General features: G+C 33.5%; 3 protein-coding genes across 5 annotated transcripts; 2 read left to right on the top strand and 1 right to left on the bottom strand.

Moving 5' to 3' along the window:
• Window positions 1-839: 839 nt before the first annotated feature.
• On the top strand, window positions 840-2,123 carry LOC110646162 (thaumatin-like protein). The gene is made up of 2 exons (XM_021799509.2): window positions 840-1,109; window positions 1,210-2,123. Exons 1-2 carry the CDS (start codon window positions 1,037-1,039, stop codon window positions 1,881-1,883), a joined length of 747 nt encoding a protein of 248 aa, XP_021655201.2. The 5' UTR covers window positions 840-1,036; the 3' UTR covers window positions 1,884-2,123.
• Window positions 2,124-2,160: 37 nt separating this feature from the next.
• LOC110646161 (uncharacterized) lies at window positions 2,161-5,634 on the bottom strand. Its single transcript, XM_058144091.1, has 6 exons — window positions 5,514-5,634; window positions 5,135-5,277; window positions 3,943-3,993; window positions 3,364-3,585; window positions 3,120-3,222; window positions 2,161-2,876 (listed from the first exon to the last, which is right to left on the bottom strand). Exons 1-6 carry the CDS (start codon window positions 5,597-5,599, stop codon window positions 2,297-2,299), a joined length of 1,185 nt encoding a protein of 394 aa, XP_058000074.1. The 5' UTR covers window positions 5,600-5,634; the 3' UTR covers window positions 2,161-2,296.
• A 4,756-nt stretch (window positions 5,635-10,390) lies between these two features.
• On the top strand, window positions 10,391-15,572 carry LOC110646159 (E3 ubiquitin-protein ligase RDUF1). 3 transcript variants are annotated; one of them, XM_058144090.1, is made up of 4 exons: window positions 10,391-11,909; window positions 14,639-14,991; window positions 15,313-15,415; window positions 15,523-15,572. In XM_058144090.1, exon 1 carries the CDS (start codon window positions 10,517-10,519, stop codon window positions 11,606-11,608), a length of 1,092 nt encoding a protein of 363 aa, XP_058000073.1. In that variant the 5' UTR covers window positions 10,391-10,516; the 3' UTR covers window positions 11,609-11,909; window positions 14,639-14,991; window positions 15,313-15,415; window positions 15,523-15,572. The 3 variants fall into 3 exon arrangements, with proteins under 3 accessions (XP_058000073.1, XP_058000072.1, XP_058000071.1); XM_058144089.1 differs by having other exon boundaries at window positions 14,650-14,991; window positions 15,313-15,572; XM_058144088.1 differs by having other exon boundaries at window positions 15,313-15,572.
• Window positions 15,573-17,202: the final 1,630 nt, after the last annotated feature.

Here is a 17,202-nt window from a genome sequence, read left to right as displayed (position 1 = left end):
CGCAAACTACTTAGGCGGAGTTATTTTTATAAATTGAAATTAAGTGATTAAAATGAAATAATTACGTAAGTTAAGAAACAGTTGATGTGATTAGTGAATGGAATTTTTGATAAATTCAACATCTTTAAGACTAAAGTAGAAACAATTAAAAAAAATCTATTAAAAAATTGTTAAATTTGACAGAGACAGTGAGTACTATGGTAAACATAGCATTAGTGAATGAGAAATATTAAAATTTCTAGAATTTGATATTTTTATTTTTTTAATATAATTAAAAATGAAAAGAAATATTAAAAAAATAATTAGTGAAAGAGAATCATGTGAAGGATCCAAGGCATCCCAACCCAATCTATTCAAAGCGCTCTTGTAGAACACGAAACATAAGAACTTACACTATAAGAAGAACAAAGTAAGAGGCATGATTATGTTTTCCTTTCTTCTTTAATTTAACATGGCGATTATCATCTGTGGTTATTAATGAAAAAGCCAATAATTCCACTACAATTTTAGTTTCCTTTTACCATTATTCCTGCAACTTGATTTATAAAACAAAGGGGATAAAGGGAAAAGTCATGGTTTTATTCTCAAATCACATGATTACTTTGATTTCGTTTAAGATTGTCGCCTAATTTATAGATTATAATAAACTTCATAACAAAGCCTTTCTGCATTTTACTGCTTATCAGATGAAAAAAATTTTGGGTCATGTTGAGTTGAGTTTATAGTTGTTTCTTTTGCTTTTTTTTTTTCGGTTAAATAATGGTGATAGAGAATGAAACCCCTGTTGGAAGTAATGCATATATACTCCTCCTGAAAGTGAAAGTGAAAAGAGCAGAGAAAAGAAAAGAGAGGGCTCACTAACCGTTTCCACTTGTGAAGCTTAGCGGTTCCTGTCCTGCCTGCCTTTGTGGCGCTATATTTGGAAGCTTTTTCCCACGCACTCACTCATCAACCAACTCCAACAGACGCCTCCACTACTACAAATTGAAGCAACTTCTCCTAAACTTGATCCGCAACTTGAAAAGCATAAAACAAAATGATAATGCCGTCTTCTTCTTCAGTTCTTGTTTCTCTTCTCGTCCTTCTTTTGGCTTCTTTCTCCTCTGCGAGTACTTGCTTATCTTTTACTTGTTTTACATGTGTTGAAGTTTGTATGTGGGGTTCATGCAATTACTGATGTTTTTGTTCTTGAACATTTGTTGGTTGCAGTTGGGGAACAGCTTATTATTGTGAACAACTGCAATGAAAGTATATGGCCTGGAATGCTTGGAGGTGCAGGTCACCCTACGCCGAGAGATGGCGGTTTCCATCTAGGCAGCGGAGAGGAAGTAGTCCTTGATTTACCACAAAAGTGGTCGGGGAGAATATGGGGTAGGCAAGGATGTTACTTTGACAACAATGGCAAAGGGTCATGTGACACAGGAGATTGCTCTGGCTTACTTCACTGCCAAGGCAATGGTGGTGTACCACCTTCAACCATGGTGGAAATGACTCTGGGATCTTCTACTTCTCCGTTGCACTTCTATGATGTTAGTTTGGTTGATGGGTTCAATTTGCCAGTTTCAATGGCACCAGTTGGGGGTGGAATTGGATGTGGAGTAGCATCATGTGAGGTTGATCTCAACATCTGCTGTCCATCTGCTTTGGAAGTGAAAAGAGATGGCAAAATAGTGGGGTGTAAAAGTGCTTGCTTGGCTATGCAATCGGCTAAATATTGCTGCACAGGGGACTATTCTAATCCAAAGACTTGCAAGCCTACCCTTTTTGCACATCTCTTCAAGGCTATATGTCCAAAGGCTTATAGTTATGCTTTTGATGACTCTAGCAGCCTTAACAAATGCAGGGCTTCTCGCTATGTTATTACTTTCTGCCCTCCTAAATGAGAAACTGCAACTACAGCAGAGTGGCTCTGTGAATTTGTTGCAGTATTTTGTTGATCAAGTATGGACTTATTTTAAGTTGTTATTTGCTTTTCTCTTATTCTATTAATTTGTTAATTAGATGTCGGCTACAAATAGAGGAAGGTTTAAATGGATGGCAGTCATATTTTACTCTGTAATTGGCTTCTTCTCTCTTTTATTAGTGTTTTATGAAATAGAAGTATCAATTGGGATACCAAGAAACGCTTTGTGTATCACCCAACCCAGAATTGATGCCAAATTATTCAGCAACTAAAATACATTTGAATTTTTTTTAAGGTAATTAAAACCATGAGGGCAAATACAGTACAAGATAACTTGGAAATACATGACCTGCTTCAACAATGATAAAACGTCTGTGCTACATCAGTGATTTATCATGAGGCACTGTTCTGCTTATCAATATTTACTCTGGCGCTTGAAGTTCCTTGGGCATTTGCAGCCTCTGGTGGAGGACCCAATCCTAATAATAAAGGAGTTTGCTTCTTTTCAGTACTGGAATTGTTATCTGTCGACCTATTTGCGGCCCAGGCTCTGAGTGGAGGTTCAAAATGCTTGCTGGCAACATCAGGTGGTAAGGAATCTTCTCCAGGGAGAACAAGATGCCCCTTCTCACGTAGAGATGATGGTTCGTTGTAGTGGGCATTCCAGAGTGAGTCTACCAGTTGCCTCTCCTCTCTAGCTGCCTCGAGATCTCCAGACGACATCAAGCTGATACTCTTAATCCGTTCTTCAAGGAGTTGCTTCAATTTCTCATCTTCTTCCCCTAACCTGCCACTATTCTCACCTCTCCTGTCTTGAGCAAGCTCAAGAAGGCCCCGAAGGGCAGCCTCTCGTACTTCAGCATCTTCACTTGATGCAAGGTGCAACAATATGCGCGGGAATCCTAGCTCACTCACTACACTGCAATCCAAACTATTCTCATGCAGTAGGTAATGGATCAAATTGAGAGCCTTCCTAAAAGAGAGAGCGAGAGAGAGAGAGAAAGCTGATTATATCAGAAAATTAATTCAATAACCAACAGTGGTAAAACTAGACCACCAGCATCAAATCAATAGGCTATAATTTCTTATTCACAAGCATCTTTCCTCTCAAACCATAGATTTTTACTTTATTTTCTTTTCCGATAATTAGAACCATGCAATTGTCACCAAACAAGAAGAACAATGACAGCATAACTAAATATTATTCCAGGAGCACCTTTGAAATCTCACACTCCCAGAACCCAAAGCATCTCTCAAGCCCGCGTAACCATTTGCCAGACGAAATGCAGTAATACCTGGCTTGTTGTGCCGAATTAAAGCTGATAATCACGAATAAAATAACTCACTTTAATATCTTTCAAAAGTTCCAAGCCAGGAATGCAGGGAACACATAACCAGCGTGCAAGCTATCAAAGTTCAATGCAAAAATGATCAATATACAAATAAAAAGTAGCACTTACAGGATATTGCACCAAGTGCTTTGGTTCGAACAGTCAAATCTGGGTCTGATGTGAAATTAGAAAGAAGAAGTTCTAAGCCATTTGCTTCCGTAACCAATTGTTGACTCCGAGGATTGTTCTGTACAATGGTGGTTACAACCTCAGCAGCCTTTGCCCGAATGTTGGCATGAGAGTTCTTTAGATAAGCAAGGAGCGGGACCAAACCTCCAATTGAGTCTAGATCTATCACATAAGCATAATTAGCCAACAAGTCAAGGACAACTCTTTTTTTTATTTAATTGGAATAACCAGATTCAAGGACAAAACAATAAGCTGATCCAGAAGAAAGGTAAAGATATAAACAGAATTTTAGAAGGAATGGGGTCCTCATGGTATACTTATGTCTTATTGCTACATTTACAAGCAAGATGCATTTAGTAAAACCATAATGTTGAAGATACAAACTCCACAACTTATAAATAGCACGTTACCCCTATAAAGTTTCAAACTACGACATACGTTACAACTCAGCACAACAGGAAGAGGAAAGACAGAGGAGCAACATTTGTCTAGTAACTTCATGGAAACTGGAAAGCTTACCATTTGCCATGTCAATAGATTCAACATGCTCTTGCAGTTCATCCAACATATCTGTCAAAAAGCATAAATTCGGACAAAAATCAATACCCAGCACGAGATTTCCAATTTATGATAATTATTATGATTATTATTTTTAAAGTCACAACAGAGTATTCCTTGATGTATGATGTTTGCGGATGATATTGTTCTGATAGATGAGACGCAAGAAGGAGTCAATAGAAAGTTAGAGTTTTGGAGAAGTACTCTAGAGTCAAAGGGTTTAAGTTAAGTAGAATAAAAACAGAATACATGCATTGTCAAGTTTAGTGAAGGTCAAACTGGTGATAAGGAAGAAGTTAGTTTGAATGGAGTGGTACTGTCACAAAGTAATCACTTTAAATATCTCGACTCAGTCCTTTAAGTAGATGGAGAATGTGAGGAGGATGGTAGTCATAGGATTAAAGCTGTCATAAAGTAATCACTTTAAATATCTCGGCTCAGTCCTTTAAGTATATGGGGGATACGAGGAGGATGGTAGTCATAGGATTAAAGCTGTCACAAAGTAATCACTTTAAATATCTCAGCTCAGTCCTTTAAGTAGAAGGGGATGTGAGGATGTGAGAAGGATGGTAGTCATATGATTAAAGCCTGATGGTTGAAGTGGAGAAGTGCCACGGGAGTTTTATGTGATCTTAATATTCTCAATAAGTTGAAAGTAAAATTTTAAAGTATAGTCATACGAACGGTTATGACTGGTTATATTATATGATAGTGAGTGTTGGGCTCTGAAGTAATCATAATAAGAGTATAATAAGAGTATAATAAGAGTAATAAGAGTTACAGAGATGAGAATGTTAAGATGGATGAGTGACCATACTAGACTAGATAAAGTACACAACAAGAGTATTAGAGAGAAAACTTAGAAGTAACGACAATTGAGAATAAGTCGAGAGAAAGGAGATTGAGGAGTAAGGACAATTGAGAATAAGTTGAGAGAAAGGAGATTGAGGTGGTTTGATTAATGTGAAGCATAGGCATACAGGCATTCTAGTTAGACAAATAGAGCGCGTTACATATTTCTGAGAGTATTTAACCAAATATTGTTTAGAGTGAAGAAAGCGAATCATATGGCCGAACTGAACTCAACTTTTTTGAATAAAAATTTAATTGAATTGAGTTTTTAAAAGTCACAGCAGACAACTCAAAGCACTACCTTCAATATCAGCAGGAGCAATTCCCTGAGCCTCCAAGACTTGCTCTGGGGTTTGCATGACGAGAGTTATCTCCTTCATGCGTTTGATGACATCAACAGTCTGCGCTTGCATAGCTTCCATAAACCATCTTCTATCCTCTTCACTATCACATAGAATGTAACAATGCACCAAATTAAGTACTCGTGAAAACACAGTTTTTGTTGAAACCACTCATGAAAACACATTAACACAAAACAAATTCCAATAAACTTTCCATTGCTTAGATTCTTAATTGCAAAACTTTCATAAAAAAAAAAAAAAGGAAGGGCAAATACTCCATACCCATTAATTCAATTCACTGAATTGACAGCTTATATAAGGAGAAACACGAAAAATTACCTGAGATTACGATTGGAACCAGTCCCATCGGAGTGAGCGAGACTCCACTTTAGCAATCCTTCCCAGTTGGGTCCGTCTTTGGCCATATGTACAACTTCAAATTGAACCAAGAAGAAGAAGAAGCCAGGATCCGAGGCAACCGTAAAGAAAACTAGCAGGGTAGAAAACTATTCCCGATAATTGTTATGGGCCTGTTTTCGGCCCTTAATTTTAGCTGTGTTTGCCCAGTAGATTGGACTGGACAACAAGAGCTGCAAATGAGTGGAGGCTGAATTTAATAGAATTATGGTCTAACTTGTTATTTTTGTTCATTCATCAATTTTATTTTATTATTAAAAATTTTTAAAATTTTAATTTTACTTAAAAAAAATTCATATTTGCAGGTAAAAAGAATGAAAATTATTATTTTGTCCTTCTTACAAAAATAAAATTATTATTTTCCTTTATATGTGAATTAATATTAAATAATTCAGATATGATTAATCTTCTCTTCACTAAAATAAATTAGAAAATTTGATAAGAAATTGTCCACGAATTATTTACAGGCTTAAAGTTCTGTAGTTGTTTCATTAACAAAATTTATTTTTCTTAAAGCAACAAAATTTATTTTTTTTTCATATGTTAAATAATAATAAAAAATATTTTTTTATTAATTTAATAAAGTTAAATAAAATTTGTGACTTTTATTTTCTTTAAAAGATAGAACTTTCATTGAATGGAAACATAATACAATTTTGGAGTACAAAATTTCATACTATTAAAAAAATTTAAATAAATCATTTAATAGAATATAATAGCAATTATTTTAAATAAATTATTTAATAAAATATAATGATAATTATTTTTATTTAAAAATTTTGATCATGTTAACAGATCATTTGATTTAACTATTCGATAAGAAATATGCTTCATTTAGGTATAATCTATTATTGCATTGTTTTTTCACTATTTCGATATAAAAACTATTAAATTTTAATATTTTTATTAAGAAAAAATTTATACATTTATACCTAAATAACAAATAAAAATACCTAATAATTCTATAATTAAAAAAAAAATTCTTGCAACGAAGGAAACAACATATCCTCACAAATGAAGAAATACAAAATCTTTACAGAAGAAGAAATACCAAATCTTCCTAAATGATGCAACAAAATTCAATCTATCATAAAGAATAAATAAGAGACAAACATAGATCTGCTCCAAAAGAATGCAGATCTGGAGATTATTAAAAAAAAAAATGTGATGATAATTATCAGTGAAAAATACTCATAAGTGGTCACTCCCAAATGCTTACAAAGAGAAAAAGAAAAAAGAGATGAGAATTGAGTTTTTCTTTTTCAAAGATAGAATATTCATTCATTGATAAGAGATAAGCACCACACAAAGTCTAGTCCAAAGCCCAAATACAAAAAAGGCTCCCTACAAGCCCAATCATCAAGTCCAATGCAAAGGTTCAACCAAGCCCATCACCCAAACCCAACCCATCATCATAAACCCTAAGAACTAATGCGTATTTGACCCGCAAAGAAGGATTCGACTAAAACAAATGCAGTACCGCTAAAGCACAAAAACAAAAAACTGTTGAGCTAAGGGTGCTTGAGGAAGATGATGAACTCGAAAACATAAATTAGGGAGAATCCCCACTAGAGGATGCAAAGCAACTCCTTGTAAAGCGAGGGAGAGACTTCTCTTAAAACCAAATTGCTTCCCCATTAGCAAATAAGCAAGAACCTTTGTTTTCCACTTGATAAGCAGACTCAAGAGGGTTAAAGCAAAGCCAACTGAAGACCAAGGCATGAAACCAAAGTTATATCAAACCAACATAGATGTTACACAGAGGGTGAAGATGATAGAGCTCAAACGACAATGCGGCCATTAGGATCGACCATGAGAGGCTTAAGCCAACTATAGACCTCATAGGTACTATTTTCCACAACCTTAGACCCTCTGCCAAACAAACATTAGATATTCTCATCGACTGTAAAAGTGCAAACATCCCAGTAGCTCTAGAGGAGACACCCTCACCGTTAGCTTTGTAGCTAAAAACAAACAACTCAAACAACAAGAAATATTTATACCTGACCTAGTGACAAGGAGGGTGTAAACCCACGACTACGTGGGGAGGGAACTCCCTCTGCCTAGAAGTGGTAGAGAAGCGTCAGTGCAAGCTAAAGAAAGAGAACAAGCTCTTAGGAGAAAAACCAAAAAAATTGAAAAAAAAAATCAATTTAAATGCGTGTTAGTGTTGAGAGAGAGAGAGAGTTTAAAGAAGACAATTTATTATTTATTATTTCTTTAATTTAGCATTAATTAAATATTTTTTAATAAAAAATTAAAAATAAAGACTCAAATTTAATATCTGCTAGTGAGTAACATACCGTTCAATAATTAAACTAAATCAATCTAAACAATTTTTTGAAATTGCCAAATTTTCAGGCGAATAATTTAGCTTCATCCAAATTACTATTTTTTGAAAAAGATAAAAGGAAGATACTTAGGATATTCTATTTCCTTGAAGATATTTCTTTTGAATTTGATCCAAAGCTTACGTCACATTGGTCACCCCAAACGACAAAAAGCTGTCACTCTCATGTGTTACGGCGGTGCTTTTGCTATCCCATGCTTTGCTTTTTATTTTTTAATTTTTTTTAGGAATTGTCCTACGCCATGCGTGGATTAATTAGTGGTCAATTAAAAAAAAATTTAAAAAGATAATATCAATATTTTTTTTATAAATAAATATATATATATATATATACATCATAAATATATAATAATTTATATAATACATAAAAATTAATTAATGTCCTATTAATAAAAATATATTTTTTTTATAAAAAAATAATATAAATACATTCTCAATATACATTCAATACTTAAATTTATCAAAATTAATTTAAATAATATAAATATGTAAAAGTAATTTACGAAAAAAGAGATTTCAATTTACTTCTCTTTTATTGCATAGATTCGTCTCTAAAATAAATATCTTCATAAATATAATAAACATCTATTACGAATTTTAATTTTAAATTTAAAATATTTTTATAATTATATAATCTATTATATTATATCTAAACAAACAAAAAATAAGTATTTAATTAAAATTTTTATTATTTATGAGCATAAAACAAAAAAATGGAAAGAAATTAAGAAGAAATTAAGATGTTCTCCATAATCTAGTCAAAGCAATCAATTTAATACACTAACTAAACATTAGAAATATTATTTCATTGAATTTGTTGGAATAATAAATGTGAGATGTGCAAAACTCTTCCATTTTCTTTATTTTTTTTCTCTTATTTTTTTGTTCTTTTTATTATTTAGCGGCTATGATAAGACATTCACCGATCGTCATTCTCTAACTTATTGACGGCTATAATTTTTTAAATTAAAAATTTTAAATTTTTTATTCTAAACATAAAAATAAATATATAAAGATATTTTATTTAATTTATAAACAAATTTAAATTTATAAATTTTTAAAAATTTAAATTAGTTACTTACTTATATCATGAGAGAAATGAATTAGAATTTAAAAATAGATTTTAATTCTTATATACTATATTACAGAAAGCCATTTAATTTATTGCTATTCTCCTGTTATTGCATAGTAATTATGCAGCATTGGAATTTTTTAAAGTTTTTAATTAAAAAAATTATTCATTTACAATTTGAAAAGCTTAATTATCAAAAAATAGAAAAGCTTAAAACGTGCGACAAGTCGTTTTCAATGTCTGGTTAAAATCATTGAAGGTTGTTTCAGCCGACAAGATGGTGACGGGCCGATTCTCGGTAACTGACTGTTATTGTATAATAAATTAATAATTAGCCCATAAACCTCCAGAAGCATTAAGCACACAGTATGGCTTTGCAAGGATATTTCCAATTGAATTAAGGACTTTACTAATTTCCAGAAGGATTCAGCGCAACAGGGCTGTACACGGATTTTAGATATTTTAAATTAGACTAAAAAATTATATTAAGCCTATTAAAATTAAAAAATTTATTATTATGAAAATTAAAATTGAATTTATATTTATTATTTTAGTTAGTTTTTATTTTTTATTAAAAATTAAACTAAAATGGTATTAAATCAGAGTTAATTTTATATTTTTAAATATATTTTATAATATATATGTGATTTAATTTATTTTTAATTATAAGTATATACAATTTAATATTATTTTTTATTTTTTAGCTTTTTAAAATAATTAAAATATAGTAAATCATCTTAATCACATGTTAATTGTATAATATAATTTTTATTTCTTAATTATATAAATATCTTTTAATTAAAAATTAAAAAATTAAAAAATTAAAAAATATTTAAAAGATAATATAAAATTCTTATTAAAAATATATATTTTAATATTAATATTATTATTTTTATTATTATTTTCTTATTAAAAATTTAAGATTATATTCTCTATTTTAAAATAAATATAAATATATTATAATTTTAAGTGTAAAAATTAAAATTTAAAATAAATTTAAAACTATAATTAAAAGAAATTAAAATTAAAACTGAAATTATGCTGAATATACTTAAAAATGAATTTGAAATTAAAATCAAAATTTAGTTTTAAATTCGATTCTTAAAATTTAAAAAAATAAAAAAATTAATTTTAATTCTGATTCTTATCTAAAGCGGAGGCGAAAGTGGAGGCTCACACAGCAAAACAGTACCATTTTCGTTTTATTTCTAGTCCTTGTTTGTTTTCGGTTTTCCTTTCCCAATTATGTATACTCGCGAGTAAGAAAAAAGCAAACCAAACTCCAACGGCGCATAGCACGCTTAACTAAACACGCGCTTTCAGCGTTGGTGCTTCCACGCCAACTTATAAAAGCCCTCGAGTGAGAGTCACATTCGTTTTCATCCTCTTCTCGCTGTCTCGCTCTCTCTCTCTCTCTCTCTCTCTCCCTACGCATAACATTATTGCAAATTAGAGCTTCTCTCGTCGCTAATTTCTTCAATTTCGCCTAAGGAGTCTGGTTCAATGGCTTCGATGGGATCTTCTTTTTGGTGCTACAGATGCAACCGCTCCATCAGGGTCAGGGTTCGGGCAATCCATGATTCGATTCTTTGCCCCGACTGTGGCTGCGGCTTCGTCGAGGAAATTGGAACCCCTTCTCGCTCCCCGCTCCACCATCAATTCCCGGCCGCTGCGATGTACCCATCTAATTCGGATCACATTACCGCCCCGAGATTGCGCCGCAACCGTCGGCATGGCGGAGATCGCTCCCCTTTTAATCCTGTCATCGTCCTCCGTGGGCCTCCAGATGGTGGTGGCGAGAATGAGGGAGGTTCCGGGAACTTTGAGCTATATTATGATGGTGGTGTTGGGTCTGGCCTCCGTCCTTTACCGGCAAGCATGTCGGAGTTCTTGATGGGATCGGGATTTGATCGGCTCCTTGATCAGTTGACTCAGTTGGAAATCAACGGCGTTGGTCGATTCGAGCATCCACCAGCTTCGAAAGCGGCAATAGAGTCAATGCCTGTGGTCAAAATCCTCTCTAGCCATGTCTCTACGGAACCTCACTGCGCAATTTGTAAAGAACCATTTGAACTTAATACGGAGGCGCGCGAGATGCCATGTAAGCACATTTATCACTCCGATTGCATCCTCCCGTGGTTATCTCTTCGCAATTCTTGTCCAGTTTGTCGGCATGAGCTACCGACAGATGTGCGTAGAAATGGCGGTGGGAGTGGCAGGAATTCACCGGAATCAGGTTTTGAGACCATGGGGTTAACGATATGGAGACTTCCAGGTGGCGGTTTTGCGGTGGGGAGATTTTCCGGAGGAAGGAGAGCGGCAGAGAGTGAGCCCCCTGCTGTGTTCACGGAGGTGGATGGTGGGTTCAACACTGCCGGTGCGCCCAGGAGGATTTCATGGGCGCCCATGAGGATTTCATGGGCACCCAGTGGGAGGAGATCAAGAGAGGGTGGAGGGTTAGGCCGAGCTTTTCGCAATTTCTTTTCCTTTTTTGAAAGGATCAGAAGGCGTGTTAGCAATGAATCTGGTTTGACGCGAAGAAGTAGATCAAATTCAATGTTGGATAGGTCCTCAAGGAATGAAAACTCGCCTTAGGTTATGCAAGATAACGATGGTGAATTGAATTGTGTTTAGGTTACTTATCTAATTACTGATATCATCAATTATTGGAGTTTTCCATTCCTCATAATAAAAGGGAATATATGTACATACAATTCAGTTTACTGTAAATAGCAACAATCAAGGAATATATGAGGGATTGTCTGGTATAAATTCTGTCAAGGAGAGAAATTTTGGAATATGGTAGGAGATTAGTTCTCATTCTTATTGAAGATGGAGAATAAGAAGACTACGATGAAAGCTGTGCAATTAGAGTGGGTCTTTAGAAGTTACTGAGGTACAAATCCTCGTGTGTAACTGTGCTTCTTATAATTTAAGGCCTTCTAAGTGTTTCACTAACCCTTTTTGTTACAATGCATAATGCACATCTGACATCACCTTACTTTTTCGTAATTTGTTGGCTGTAGTATTGATATGTTAATATGTACTTCTTTATGAAAATTGTTGTGTTATCAAGCATGTATAACGTTGCTATCTGTCTATCTGTTTTACTGACACTTAGTTTCTGTTGGACATATTCAACAGAAAATGCCTTTCAATATACAATTAGTTCGATTTGGGGTTATGTCCCTCCAAGTTCCTTGGACCATGTGATTGGTTCTGGGAATTGTAATTTCTATCCAATAAGTCATCATAAAACAGAAACTTATGGTTGGGAGTAGGACCAATGTGTCTTGCTTAAACATTGTGGATGACATCTGGAGACAAGTAGGACAACAGTTTTATTGCTGGTGAACTTTGTGATTCAAATTCTAAAGATTATGGCAATTAGCAGTATCTGAGATGCTAAGTAGTGCAATTTGTTATCCTGTTTGGATGTATAGGCCGCTTGGAGACCACTCATCCTGTAAGATTGTCATCAACATGTGTACTATCAGGGTGTAACAAGTCACTTAATCTTAGTTTTAGTTTCAATATAGTTCAGGTCAATGTGCATGACTTGGTTATTCCATGAGATATTATGTTGATAGGTTGTCATCTACTTGTTTCAATTTTCTCATCCATTTGATAGCTTGAGCATGTATTTATCAAAAACCTTCTGCTATGAACAAAGTTGTTTGATATAGACTCTGGTTTAGCAGTTCAAGGCGTCAACCTGGTCAAATTCTTTTAGGTAAAAATAAGCAACTGAACAGTGAAAGCTGAGAGTGGGTTAAATATTGTGGGTTTCTTTTTCTGCAGGTTTGTATTTTTTTTTTCAAGCTGGAAGAGATTTCAAAGTGAAAAAGATATTTGTTCTGTGTTCTACTAAAAATTTGCAAAGAAGAAAACAAATTGAATAAATTGATAATTTATTTTATGCTAGTCATGCAGTCTTAGTGCTATATGTAATTGATCTATAATTGCTGAAGCGCCAAGTTGTGACACTGTTGGGGGGGGGGGGGTGTTATTAATGTTTTTCATGTACAGCTTGTGGATAAATTTTGAAAATTGTCAATGAATTTATCTAGTTATAACATTATAGTCTCTCAACTTAAAAATGTAACATGAAACTCCATCAACTTTCAAATTTTGCACAGTAAAATTACTCTAAGCTCAAATTACCAGTTTTTCGATTAGACGCCGACTTGGACAGCTACAGTATGGAGCTTAGTCAGTATTTCTCTTTTCTCTTTCAAGCCATGTGTAAATTGAATCTTTCTTTTCTCTATAGACAGAATAATTTTCCATGCGTAAAGAGAATAATTTTACACTTTGCATAAGAGTGAGGAGAGAAATGTTGACTAAGCGCCTTGCGGGAGCTATTCACATCAATTTCTATCTGAAAAATCAATAATTGAAAGTTAAAGGGATTTTTCTGTGCAAAATTTGAAAGCATAGGGGGTTTTATGTTACATTTTAAATCAATCATAAGTTCATGAACAATTGTTGAAATTTATCCTACAGTTTGTGCATGTGGGAAGGCTAATGTCTTATTCATCAATTTTTATTTGCCATTTCACATCAACACTATACAAATTTTCAATGATGTTGGTGCCAACATTGATTTATGCATTGTTAGACACCAGAAAAGTTAATGAATTCCGGTATCTTCCTCACAATTTTTTTTTCCTGAAAGGGATGGCTTTTTTATTTCATTTAACTATAACTTTGTTATATAATTTACTGCTAAGTTGAATTATAGTGTCACATGTCAATCAGTATTTTTGAAATATGACTCATAACATGTGAGAAATATTTTAGCTCTAAAAGATGGATGACTAATCTGAGAATTGTCATCATCTTCTCCCTGTCATTATTACTTAATATGCCTAGGATGGTAGTCATATATATGGAACCTTTAATTTCTGCAACATTCTAATATGTGTCCTATTAGTAGAGGATTCTAGTTATAAAACATCTCAAGTGCAGTGCCTGACTATAACTCTTTCAGAATTAATATGTGGCTGAGTTAAACTTGTTTTCTTCCTTCTTCCTTTTTCCTTTTACGCTGCAAGTTTGATAGAGGCATACAGTATGTAATGTGAAAAAAATCTCAAGCTGCACTCAACTTTCAGTCTGGAAGTGTACTCATTTCATGTGGACATGCTTACTGCTAAAACCACATCAATGTAGCCTTGGCTGCCATCATCTAAATGGATAAACAATTGTTGATGTCTTTGCTCTACATTTGGATTCTACTTGTATCTGAAAGTATCAACCGAAATTTGTGAGGAAGTTATCTGATTTTAGCTTTCAGTTTTCTTTTTTTTTTTTTTTTATATTATTATTATTATTATCCTTAATTGTTTAATTTTGGCTTATATGAAGTATGGATAAATTGTCTTCAATACAAATATATGCCACTGAGAAGCTAGCCATTACATTAGTTGGATAGCATTGAAGGCATGAAGACTTTGGTGGTAATAAACCATGATCATGTGCTCTTGATATAATGTTAAGAAATGTGTATGGTACCAATATGATTTTTGTTTACATTGTACCTATCAGGATTAGAGATAAAGAACGAAAGATGTTTATTTTTATTATTTTCGCTTGTCATTCTTCATGTTGTCTGTGATTTAGAATTGGATCAGGTGGCTTTGGTGGAACTTCTGTTAATTTGCTAATAAAACTATGAGCATTGAGGAAGCAGATCTGCACTTCTAACAGCAGATACACGAGTCTTGATGGCAAATGCACAGTATGGCATCATCAGGATATCTTATTGCATTCATGGAAACTCGGAAAGCCAGCATATAACAAGCAATTAGCTTTCGGTAAGGACAACAACCCACTTAGGAAAGAGAAAGAGTCCACATGTTTGATCTGCCAGCGAGGCCCCTGTCGTCATATTGTGTGGCTGGAAATGAAGGCATCAAATACAAAATCAGTTGTGATTGCCACATTGCCCCTGTGCTTTGATTTTTTTTGAGCAGGTACATCAGTTTATTTTGCTCAGATCCATAGAGTGCAAATAAGTTTCACACAGTGGCTTTTTCTCCTTTTGGCAGTTCCTGATTTTACAGCTAAGCTAATTGGTTTAATGGGGCAATCCTGCTGTGTTCATATCCTGTCAAGAGAGATAAAACATGCATAACTAAAATTACCTGGAATTTGTGGTGCTTATGTTTTTGATATAACTAAAATTACCTGGAATTTGTGGTGCTTATGTTTTTGATATTTCATTTCATTAAAGTCTCATTTACAGGTAAATAGTATAGCTTGTCTTATTCTTTCCTTTACTGTTTGGCTGTCAGCATTAGGAGTTTTGGATGCGGCCATCTGATTCTACCGGACAATGCTTAGATATGCATGAGATTTTTGCTATGAGGAAAGAGTGGTGCCCTTGCTGTGATTGTGGTAAACAAAATGTGGATTGCAAAAGCTTAACTTTGTATAGTGTTGATGTGAAATTACCTGGAATTTGTGGTGCTTATGTTTTTGATTCATTAAAGTCTCATTTACAGGTACAGTTATGTAAATAGTATAAAGTTAAAGAAGCTGGTCTTATTCTTTCCTTTCCGTGTGGCTGGGAGTATCAGGAGTTTTGTATGTGGTCTTCCGATTCTACGGTAATTCTTAGATATGCGTAAAATTTCAACTACGAGGAAAGAGTGGTGCCCTTGATGTGATTGTGGTAAACAAAATGTGGATTGCAAAAGTGTTGACCCCGTGTAGCTCAAAATGAGCATTGATTTTGATGATAACAAAACTCAAATAGAATATATCTAACTCAATTTTAAGTGATGTGTAGATTCTTTCTCTTATTCGTGAAGAATCTTTGAAGTTGCATCTAAGGAAGAAGAACACTCAAAGGCATCTCAAGATGAATCTAAGTTGAAAAAGAACAAGATTATGAAAGCCAAGACTCAAAGTAAAGGTATGAAAGTCATAGAGTTAGGAATTGGATTTTAGGACTTGCGTAAAAAGAATAGATGAAAGTTTAGTCAAACGGAGCTCAAAATTTATTTTTCTTTCAATTATTTTATAAAATTTTCTCCAATCATGACTTTGGATATTGCTACTGAAATATATATTTTTCTTAAGGTCTAAATTATATTTTTTAAAGATTACAATTTGAAACAGTCATCTGATAAATTAGTTTGCTAACTTGTTTGCTAAAATATTAGTTTGCTAATGTGTTTGTTAAAACATTAGTTTGATAACTAGTTTATTACTATCGCCAAAATTTCATTAGTTTGCTAAATGATCAGAGTTGCTTAACTTCGCACAAAAAGACAAAATAACGGCTATTTTGTCTAGAACAGAGTGTATAACGTTCCAAAAAGGTTGCAAACGGTTTAAAATGATTTGGGACTATAAATATACCTTCTTTACTTCATTTTACACTTAATGAAAGTTTACATTTGCACTCCAATCTTGATTTTTCATTTATTACTTTCATTCGAGAGCTTTAAAGTTTTTGAGCTACCATTGGCAAATCAACTCATCTCTTCTTTATATTTCGATTTGTATTGAGTGAGAGTGAGTATTAAAATATTAAATTGTATTCAAAAGAGGTTGTACAAGCACCTATTGAAGCTTGAGAGTGTAAGTGCTTGAGATAATACTTGTCAAGGGTTCAAGCTACCTTGGTAAAAGCTTAGTGTTGAAAAAAAATTGTAAAGGGTTTTCGGTCTCTTACCTTTAAAAGAGCAAATAGTGGAGAGAATACTCAAAGAGGGTTCTTTGAGAGAGTGGATGTAGGCTAGTTAAGCCGAACCACTATGAAAATCATTGTGTTTGATCTCTCTAACCTTAATCTCTTTACTTTTATGTAATTTAATTTCTATGCATGATATTGAATGATTGATTGAATAGATTGAGTTGATATACTTGAAGATATATTGAGTAAGTTGAGAAATTGGTTGAATATCTTGTGATGCATGTTATGTTAAAAATAGCTATAAATATTGATTAAAGCTTGAACTGAAATTTAGGGACACATTATTGAATACATATCTCTTTCACAATATATAAAAGAGCACCTAGTTGAATAAAATCACAATTTTTCATTAGGCTACAAGCAAGGGTCGAAAAATTGTAAAGTTCAATTCACCCCTCCCCCCCCTCTCGGACTATTTTGGAATAACAAATTGGTATCAGAGCCTGTCTCTCTTGCTTAAGGTGTCACAATCTTGAAGTGA

Source organism: Hevea brasiliensis, chromosome 3 (assembly GCF_030052815.1).
Source record: "Hevea brasiliensis isolate MT/VB/25A 57/8 chromosome 3, ASM3005281v1, whole genome shotgun sequence".
NCBI classification, from domain to species: Eukaryota; Viridiplantae; Streptophyta; class Magnoliopsida; order Malpighiales; family Euphorbiaceae; genus Hevea; species Hevea brasiliensis.
Note: the sequence above shows the minus strand (reverse complement) of the source record. Positions and strands in the feature narration are given on the sequence as shown.